Consider the following 10,836-nt stretch of genomic DNA (forward strand, 5'->3'; position numbering starts at 1 on the left):
TGTATTTTTACGAATAGTAATGAGTTCTTTTACATTTAACTGCAAAAGTATTTACTGTATTTAAATCAACAAAGTATTATTATTTTACAGATATTTTCTCTTAACTGTACAAAGCCTGTAAAAATAATTACAAATATCTGTAAAATTAGATTTTTAGTTGATTTAAATTGAGTTAAACAGATTAATTTCACAGTCACACATTGTAAAAGAACAACTCTGTGGACATTGTGTAAAGCAGCTTTGCTAGATATTATCTGTAATTCAACAAAAGAGTGAAAAATGTAAAATAATACCATCCAAAATATGCATGCTTTGTCTTTCAAATATGTTAAATATGTTTCTGAATAAATCTAGTGACATCATATGTAATAGCGTCAAATGGGATATTTTTCTGCACTGAGTACTTTTACTTTGAATGCTTCAAACTGATTTTTTCATTGATTATTGAACCATTCGTTTCAGCTGTATTTCTATAAACTGTTGTAGTTAAATTTACAACAACTCATAATTCTTTAAAAGGTCTTCATGTGCTTTGCTTGAAAAAAATCCTAGTTTTTAAAGTTCATATGTAGTGAAGTAAAAGTAGAAAGTGAGATGAAAAGAAAAACAAAGAAAGCTGGCAGCTGTTTTCATTTTAAACACCTCTGATTGCAATTCTCACCATATTCAGATTTTATTTTATTTTTTTACAAATCAGACAGTCAATCAGTTAATATTAACTCACAGGCGGTACATTTTTTCAGTGTGATTTAATTTCAAATTGGCAATTAAATCACATCTAATTTCTTTCCTGCTGAGTGAATTTTCTGTCTCTGTTTTGAAGTTTTAAAAGCGGAACAAATATTCCGGAACCTTTATACGGATCCCTCCGGAGCGACTCTGCTGTTACTTCATGTTCTGCTGAGAATAAATACTTTCCTGTGGTCTTCACTTCTTTGTGGCAGAAAAAAGGCTCGGTTTAAAGTGTTCTTCTCTACCTCAGGTGCTTCGACATGGCGGGGAACTTCTGGCAGAGCTCTCACTAGTGAGTTTTCAGGAACATTTCCACTCGTTGCAGCTTTTTTCAGGATTCTCCGTCTTTGTTTTGAGGCCTAGCTCTGTCTGTTAGCATCGATGCTAACAGTTTCTCCTCAACTACTGTCGCGATGCAAAATATCAATTTTAAAAAAGACCGAAATAAAACCGGGTTGATGTTTAAGCTGTCATAAAAAGTTAATTATGCGAGCTTTATTTATATATTTCCCTCCACGGCTAAGATAAACAGCTAACGCAGCTAGCTGAGTGTTGTTTCTGTGATGCTAACCGCTAACCTGCTGCCAGCTGTTTGACAGATGTTCAACTGACTTGATGTGGGGTTTTTTTTACTCCTGAAGTCTGCAGTGGGTTTTGGACAAACAGGACCTGATGAAAGAGCGACAGAAGGACCTGAAGTTCCTCACAGAGGAGGAGTACTGGAAGCTGCAGATCTTCTTCGCCAACGGTATTTATTCAGTTTGTTTATTAGGTTATATTAGAGTTTTAAACACGGATTATTTATGTATTAGCTGTTTTATGGTTAAAAGCTTCGTGGAAATACATCTAATTGTGATTTTTCTAACCGATACTGCAGTCTTTATTAAATTTATTAAAGTTTCAGTTCAATATTTGTTGTGTAAGGATCTCAAACATGTGATCATGTGATGGTTACCACATGAGACAGTATAATCAGTATAAACGTTGTTTTTGTGCTTTTTTAGATGGAAACTCAAAGACTTAAGGAGCTAAATGGAACTTAAAGATATAAATTCAGTGCTTGACAAGTTTATCTGACCACCACCCAGTTTAAGGTGTTTGCCGCTGCATCCGGTTTATTTGCCTAATAATAATGTTACATTTAAAAGTAATTTGCATAAAAATGTTATAATTCCAACAAGAAAACTGCAGGAGATTTATCTGCAACAGACCAGTCATTCATTGCTCTGGTATCTTTTTGTGGTAATTTGTATTTTTTGTGATTTTGCATCTTTTACTGGTGATTTTGCATATTTTTGGATGATTTTGCAACTATTTATAATGTGTTTACATCTTTCTGTGGTGATTTCAGGTCTTTTTTTTTTACTTTGCATGTTTTTATAGTGATTCCATGTCTTTTTGTGGCGATTTTGCATATTTTTTCGATGACTTTGCAACTATCTGTGGTGTGTTTGCATGTTTTTGTAGTGATTTCATGTTTTTTTGGCAGATTTTGTGTTTTTTCATTGTTACGAAAGATGCTCTAATGAATTTGTTCAGTGCTGTAGCTTCAAATATGTAGATGGAGCAGGTGCCACAAAAGCTGTGACTTTTCTACGTTAAATAAATAATGAAACGTCAGATAATTCCAATAAGAAAACTGCAAGAGATTTATCGTAAAACAGAACAGTCATTCTTTGCTCTGATTTCACATCTTTTTGTGTTAATTTAGATTTTTTTTGGGTGACTTTGCATGTTTTTGGAGTGATTTCACATCTTTTTGATGTTTTTTAGCATGATTTTGTGACTTTTTCTGGTGTGTTTGCATGTTTTATGTGCCTTCCAGTGATCCAGGCTTTGGGTGAACACCTGAAGCTGAGGCAGCAGGTCATCGCCACTGCGACGGTTTACTTTAAACGCTTCTATGCCAGGTAAGGAGCTGTGTGAAGTTACAGCAGAAGTACGGCTGCAGGGTATCGGGGGGTGGGGGGTGATATTTTGTTCTTTAGAGACATGAAAAAAACACAAGAACTTTGGATGAAAGATGGCTCGAATAAGTCTTTATGGAAAAAAAGGATCATCCTAAACACTGAGACGTGTGCTAAACCAAAGTCAGTAAAAAATATCATCTAGGCTCCAGTTTTTTAATGAGATTTTAGACCTTTTCTTGTTCTCTTAATGTATCCAGCCTTTTAGATTTCTGGTTTCATCGCCATCATCTCCACTGCTTCTTCTTATAAAGCTGAATATCTGCTAAATATTCATCTCTTCTTGTTTGCAGGTATTCTCTGAAAAGCATCGATCCGGTGCTCATGGCTCCTACCTGTGTTTTCCTGGCTTCCAAAGTTGAGGTGAGTCAGCAGAAATCTAACAGAAGTCAGCACTCTGCTTCAGTTTTTCTCCCATTTCAGCGTCTTTTTCCATCTTGTCTGACGTAACGTTAAATATTTCTGTGTTTTCAGGAATTTGGAGTCGTGTCCAACACCAGGCTGATCTCTGCAGCAACATCTGTGTGTGAGTGACTTCAGTTTGTCGTTTATTTTTTTCCATTTTCCAACATTTTCTGACTCTTATCGACCAAACAACTAAGTGATTAATCAAGAAAAATAACCGTAAATTAATTCAGTGACGTGTTTCCTCAGCTTAAAAGTGCCATAAATGTTTAAAATTGTGTTCTTGCGTTGCAGAGGCTGAATAATCATGATTTTTCTTTGTTCTCCCAAACAGTGAAAACACGATTTTCCTACGCCTTTCCAAAGGAGTTCCCCTACAGAATGAATCATGTGAGTAAAACGGCATTTAGTTGCTTTTATCCAGTGTGACTTTGACCAAAAACAATCTAAAAACTAGCCGTAACAACAACACACAATAAATGCGGCAACGTAAAGAAACCTGAAGTGAGAATCTAATAAGTTAGATAAATAATAAGAACAGCTCCAGTTCTCTAACTTCCTGCCTGCAGACGAGCCGAGCCGTACGTCAGACACGATTGTCTTCCCGCTTCCTCTGCAGAGTTATTTGTGACGGCCGTGTTGAATTACGGCGTGTCACCGTGTCGCTACGTTAGCGTTCCTCAGCGAGTGTTCTCACTGCGGTGGGAGAGCTCAGCTGATGGCAGAGAGCTGCAGCGCTGCTTCTCCCGTCCTGGTGGGAAGTGTCGCCTTTTAATTTATCCGCTGTTGCCGGGGCTGTTCGGACACGTTGGCTGTCCTCAGAGCTGTGAAAACTAATATTTATAGCGGGCAGGGAGGGGTTCACCGAGGACTGCCACTACTAAACATCTTCACTCATGTCGGCTAGCGGGAGCAGTGAGACAGAGTTTAACGTATGGAGGGAGAATATCAGCTAATGTGGTCACAGCTGGAGGAAACGACACGTGTGTCTGGTCAGAAGTGTCTAAAAATGAGGTAAAAAGTAACAAAGTGATGATTCTACGTTCTAGGAATGAGGCTGGAGTGAAGCAGAGAAAGTCTTGGTCATTTTAACTGACGTATTAATTGTGAGGAAATAAATACACTTCACATTTTCTGCAGAGTAACTAAATATATTCTGCAGCAACAGAACAAGATATTAGCAGCACATGCCCCTAATATTAGTAAAAACAGCTTGTGATTTCACATTTTTTCATTTGTTTTTGGGATCATTTTGTGACTTTTTTTTGGTGATTTTGCATGTTGCAGTGATTTCACGTCTTTCTGTGGTGATTTTGCAGCTTTTTTGTGGTGATTTTGCAATATTTTATGCCATTTATGGTGTTTTTGTGGTGATTTAACATCTTTATGTGGTGTTTTTGAATGTTTTTGTGGTGATTTAACATCTTTATGTGGTGATTTTGAATGTTTTTGTGGTGATTTAACATCTTTATGTGGTGTTTTTGCATGTTTTTGTGGTGATTTAACATCTTTATGTGGTGTTTTTGCATGTTTTTGTGGTGATTTAACGTCTTTATGTGGTGATTTTGAATGTTTTTGTGGTGATTTAACATCTTTATGTGGTGATTTTGAATGTTTTTGTGGTGATTTAACATCTTTATGTGGTGATTTTGAATGTTTTTGTGGTGATTTAACATCTTTATGTGGTGATTTTGAATGTTTTTGTGGTGATTTAACATCTTTATGTGGTGATTTTGAATGTTTTTGTGGTGATTTAACATCTTTATGTGGTGATTTTGAATGTTTTTGTGGTGATTTAACATCTTTATGTGGTGATTTTGAATGTTTTTGTGGTGATTTAACATCTTTATGTGGTGATTTTGAATGTTTTTGTGGTGATTTAACATCTTTATGTGGTGATTTTGAATGTTTTTGTGGTGATTTAACATCTTTATGTGGTGATTTTGAATGTTTTTGTGGTGATTTAACATCTTTATGTGGTGATTTTGAATGTTTTTGTGGTGATTTAACATCTTTATGTGGTGTTTTTGCATGTTTTTGTGGTGATTTAACATCTTTCTGTGGTGTTTTTGCTGATTCTGCATGTTTTTGCAGTGATATGACATCTTTTTGTTATTGTAAAAGATGATTTTGTGACTTTTCATGGTGTATTTGCATGTTTTTGTGGTGATTTCATACCTTTTGGTGGAGATTTTGCGTCTTTTTGTGGTAATTTTGCATTTTTTTTGTCGTGAAATCACATCTTTTTGTGGTGATTTTGCATCTTTTTGGTATGATTTTGCATCTATTTACGGTTTGGTTTCGAGTTTTTTTTGTGTGTGTTGTGAAATCACATCTTTTTGTGGTGATTTTGCAACGACTTATGGTGTCTTTGCATCTTTTTGTAATGATTTCGTATTTTATGTGGTGATTTTGCATCTTTTTGTCATTTTTGTATGTTTTTGTTGTCACTTCTTATCTTTCTGTGGTGATTTTGCAGCTTTTTATGTCGTGTTGACATGTTTTTGTGGTGATTTCATGTGTTTCTGTGGTGATTTTTGCATCATTTGTGGTGATGTTTGATCTTTTCTCCACCTGCAGCCTTGTTAGCGCAAATGAATCCTACATCTACCAATGAAGCTGTTTAAATTTTGTGTATATGGGCTCGTGCAAGAAGCAGTCGTGTGTTTTCTTTCAGTTGAAATGGTTGATTCTGAGCCTGTTTTGCGTCTTTACAGATATTAGAATGTGAGTTCTACCTTTTGGAGTTGATGGTGAGTAGAAGCAGATCTTTTTTTTGCCATATTTCTCCTGTTTTAGCGATTCTCTTGGTGACTGATGGCTGATGCTGTGTGTTCCAGGACTGCTGCCTGATCGTGTACCACCCCTACAGACCTCTGCTGCAGTACGTCCAGGATATGGGACAGGAGGACATGCTGCTGCCTCTGGCCTGGTACCGCACCGCCTGCTGCTTTCGCTTCTGCAAAAACATATTTAATTTAATTAGCTTAACGCTGTCGTGTGTCTTCTGCAGGCGAATCGTGAACGACACGTACAGGACGGACCTGTGTCTGCTCTACCCGCCCTTCATGATCGCCCTGGGTAAGACCAGCCCCACACACGTCTAATTACAGAGCAATAATAGAGTTAGCAGATAACCTGATCAGTTTGTTTCCTCCCTCAGCTTGTCTACATGTCGCCTGTGTGGTGCAGCAGAAAGACGCCCGGCAGTGGTTTGCTGAGCTCTCCGTGGACATGGACAAAGTCAGTTTTTAACACTTTAATGTTGCAGAATCTGAATTTATTTCATCTGACACCCATATTCATGCAGATCTAACAACAAATAGCAGCTCATTGTTCTTTGTAATGTGGTAAAAGACGTATTTTGTGCCAGTTTTTTGCACTTTAATGGCAGCGAAATGGAATATTAATCATGTTTGTTAAATATAAACCGCCTCTTATACTGATTTGTTTTCAAACATCAACTAGAATGAGGCTGAGATAATTATTAAAATCACTGCAGTGGCCCTCGAATGACAGAAAAATAAACAAAATAGTCATTTAAGCTGGGATTTAAGGGCTCTAACACACAGACAGACGCATACAGGAGGTCCTCGACTCACGTTGGAACTGCAGTGAAAATGTAAACAAAGCTGTTACTCCCATCGCCACATCGGTCAGTTCTTTGGAAAAGTCATGAAAACCAGCGACTTTCATGCATGTATGAATCATTTTACAAAAAGATGACAGAATATGTTGCCCTGTTTTTACAACTTTATCTGATAATGCGGATGTTCGTCGGTGTTTCAAGCCTTTTATTCTAATTTCACTTCCTTGGAGATGGCTTTCCCTTTTTTTTTTTTTTTGAAGCATCACAAGAATCTGACTTTTGCCTGGGAGCCATAATGAAGGACAAAAAGTCAGTGAATGGAGCACAATCCAAGGTGGAGTACTGCCAGAGAATGGAAACACAGCCGTCTGACGGCACCGCGTGACGACGTATTCGTTCGCTCCGCTCGCCAGCTCGTAACCTGTAACGCTGAAACGCCGTACGTTTTAAACAAGAAATGTCCCGTAACCAGGTGTGACGTAACGGCAAAACACCTCTTAGGCTGAGGATGTCGTAACCGAGGACCTCCTGTATCAAACATCTAAACTTAATGAATATTTCCTCATGAGAAAAGTTGCATTTTATGATTATTGTACGTTATATATACAGTAAAATAACTTTATTTTGCTTCTTTGTTTTTGCACTGTTTTGACTTCCTTTTGCACGATCCTGCTTTGTGTTTTGTTAACTTTCTGTGTTTTTCATTAAGATCCTGGAGATTATTCGTGTCATTCTGAAGCTCTACGACCAGTGGAAAAACTTTGACGACAGAAAGGAGATAGCTGCTGTTCTAAACAAGATGCCGAAACCCAAACCACCTCCCAACAGGTACGCCAGCCTTTGATCCAGCTGTTACAAACCGTACATGCTTATTTTATTTAGTGAGTTTAACTTGTAGGCCAGACACAACAATTCTAAACTACTTCTTGACCAATACTTGGCAAAGTCATCAATAAGTGATCGGCTAATTGCTAAAGCGAATAATCTACGATGGTTATTTTTCCATGTGATTTTTAACCACGGATACTAGATGTCTGTGAAATTCCTTCTTTAGCCACTTACCTTCAGAAATGTTCCACAAAACCTGGACATTTTTCTGCACCGGAACACTATCTGGAGGTTGTAACCTCTCTGGTAGTCTCTGTCATGGTGCCCCTTTGCTAGCTAAACCTTATATATTATGATTTGTGCTTCAAAAGTAAGCTAACAGGTGTAAATATGTCATTTCTGGTGTGACTTTTCTAAAGTGATTTACATTTTAGGGGTTAAATCTTGCATAATTTGCATAAAATACCACTTTATTTTCTCTATTCTGTCTCCATTTGTGTGCAGTGAAAGCGATCAGAGCTCCAACGGGAACCAAAGCAACTCCTACAGCCAGTCTTAGCGCCACGTCTGCGTTTAAACGGATCTTCTTAACATCACAACACGACTTCTTTCTGCAGCTTCACAGAGACGTCCGATCATCTGCGACAGACTCCGAGCGTCGTGTGGATTACCGACCAAACGGCAACAACGTCCGGCGGCGGCGTCTCCGTTCGGTTCCGACTTGAAGCTAAAAAAACTGAGGGACTTTGTGGGGAGGGGATCGGAGGGGGAAACGTTTCGGACGATGATCCTGACATCCTTGAACTTACCGGAGGAAACTTGATCGCGATTACTGTGTGTGCGTCGAATATGTGTGAATGTTTGTCTGTTGCCGGGCGGGTTTTCATTCCTCAGGGATCCTCACGTAAAAATCTGATTGGACAAGCAGCTGTGATGCGACAAGAGGCTCCTCCCTCCCGTCTCCTCCTTCTTTACTGTATATAGCCTTATTTTTTATTTCTTTTTTTGTATTTGACGTAATTATGGAAACTTTACTAGAAATTATGAGCTGGTTTAGCTTCACGTGTCTGCTGCTGCGTTTTTATTTCTTCTTTTATTCCGCTCTAGTCATAAAACGGGGGTGTTGAACTCATCTTAGTTCACGTTCAGCCCAGTTTAGTCTTAAGTGAGCGGTAAAATCACAGCATAATGACGGATAAGTAACCAAAACTCCAGATTTTACCTTTGTTTTACGTTTGTTTTGGACACAAAACGACAAAAACAAGACACAAAGTGACAAAAAGAGACGAAAAATGACAAAAATTAGTTACAAACCGACACAAACGAGATGCGAAATGACAAAAAAACAAGACCAAACGAGACACAAAATGACAAAATGAGAAACAAAGTGACAAAAAAGATAACGAAAAGACGAGAGGAAAAATAACAAAAACGAGATGCAAAATGACAAAAACAAGACAAAATGAAAGTTACAAATGACAAGACACAAAAAGACAAAAGCAAAACACAAAAGGACAAAAATGACAAAACGACAAAAGCAGGGCGCAAAATGACAAAAATGAGACAAAATTACAAGACACAATGACAAAAATTAGACACAAAAGGAGACAAAACGACAAAAACGAGACAATAAGACACAAAATGACAAAAAGATGAGACACAATGACAAAAACGAGACAAAACTGTGAGCAATCTAGTTTTTACTTTATCATCAAAACAACTTATGGTCTAGAAATTATTTTAAATTCATAGTTTGACAGGTTAATAATTTACAGATAATGTCTTCTCTGTACTTTTTACACTTTTGACCTGCCACATGTTTGACACCCCTAGAATAATGTATGAAAACTTTTCTGACTTTTTTTTGTTCTTCTTTTTAATCCGCCTCCTCTCTGGAGTTGTGGCGACGTTTTGTTTCCGTTCACTCGTAGACGTGTGCGTGTTTCTGTGACGTTGTGATCCTGTGTGCAAATCGAGGTGCTCGGAAACACAAACGCTGCTGGTTGCCTAGGAAACCCTTGTTTTAGGAGCGCGTCGTCCATCCAGGTGAGCTGCCACTAATGTTTTACTCTGAGCGTTACTTGAAGGCGGGTTCTGGTAATAAAATGATCGGTGTGCACAACACGGCGTCTCCAGGCTGTTATTAAACACCTTTTATCCAACTCCCAATGTCAGCCCCGGGCTCTGGAAGGACCCCTAGTGGTGACTCTGCAGAATACAGGACAGTTTGCATCACACCTGTCCTCCTGGAACTAGGAGGCAGCTTTAATTTTTTACTATTTACAGTTAAAACTAGAACGATTCGTGAAATTAATCTACATTATGAGGATGTGTTTACAGGTTCTTTGCTTGGGGGTACAGTCTGTAACAGTGACGTCACTGCAGGCGAGTGAAGCTCACAGACAGGAACAAGACACACCGCTCAATGTCTCCTTCAAAATACATCACTAAGAAAACTGCACACATACAGCTCAATACTTACTAAATTACTGAGCTTAAGTGCAGTATTAAGGTGCCAGTAATTTACTGGAATATTTATATGCTACTTTTTTATTCCACTCTACTACATTTCAGAAGGAAATATTGTATTTTCTACTCTTACATAGTTATGAGAGATTATAGGACGCAGATCCAACACAACGGCTCATATAAAAAGTTTTAAAATTTAAATTGAACCAGAACTTTTGAGGTGCTGGTTTAAGCATATGGGTTTTTGAAAATTTAAGAGAAATTATGTAATTTTCTTATGTTTCTTTGTATTGCAAATTATGAATGAGGAATTTTCAGTTGTTGGCCTATTTATTAAATATTTTGTATATTTGAGAGTTTAATTAAAAACATTGGATAGCTCTCTTCTGTTTTTTTGAAAATTTTATATGTTAATAAAAATGTTTGTAATTTAGCATTTTAAAAAATATATTTTGCTGTTTTCTATATCTTTTGCCTTCTTTAAAAAAAAACTTTTTTTCTAAACAGCAGCATGGGTCTTTAAGTTACTAGAAACTCCATCAGATATTTTTCCCCCCATGTTTTCTTCCCATAGAATTAGCTTTTTGCATTTGTATTACAAATTTTGAATAAGGAATCTTCAGTTGCTGGCTTATTAAATATTTGGACTATTTGAGAGATTAAAAGAAATTGGATATGTTTCTTTGTGTTTCTTTGATTTTTTTTTTATGTGAATGCAAAAATACTTAGTTACTAATACTTACTAAAAAATAGTACTTATAAATAGGACATCGAGTCAATGAGAAACAATTGTATTTATCTTTGTATTTTCCTTTCGTCTGCAGTTTTGAGTTATTTTTCCAGGAA

The 10,836-nt window shown here is 37.2% G+C and overlaps 1 protein-coding gene across 1 annotated transcript; it reads left to right on the plus strand.

Annotated features, from left to right (window-relative positions):
* Nucleotides 1–867: 867 nt before the first annotated feature.
* Nucleotides 868–9,645, plus strand: ccnc (cyclin C). The gene is made up of 12 exons (XM_022220688.2): nucleotides 868–1,024; nucleotides 1,374–1,480; nucleotides 2,558–2,642; nucleotides 2,993–3,062; nucleotides 3,174–3,225; nucleotides 3,439–3,494; nucleotides 5,822–5,857; nucleotides 5,945–6,036; nucleotides 6,118–6,185; nucleotides 6,268–6,347; nucleotides 7,403–7,521; nucleotides 8,026–9,645. The coding sequence occupies exons 1-12, from the start codon at nucleotides 993–995 to the stop codon at nucleotides 8,078–8,080; spliced, it is 852 nt and encodes a 283-aa protein (XP_022076380.1). The 5' UTR covers nucleotides 868–992; the 3' UTR covers nucleotides 8,081–9,645.
* The last annotated feature ends 1,191 nt before the right edge of the window (nucleotides 9,646–10,836 follow it).

Source organism: Acanthochromis polyacanthus, chromosome 16 (assembly GCF_021347895.1).
Source record: "Acanthochromis polyacanthus isolate Apoly-LR-REF ecotype Palm Island chromosome 16, KAUST_Apoly_ChrSc, whole genome shotgun sequence".
Taxonomy (NCBI): Eukaryota; Metazoa; Chordata; class Actinopteri; family Pomacentridae; genus Acanthochromis; species Acanthochromis polyacanthus.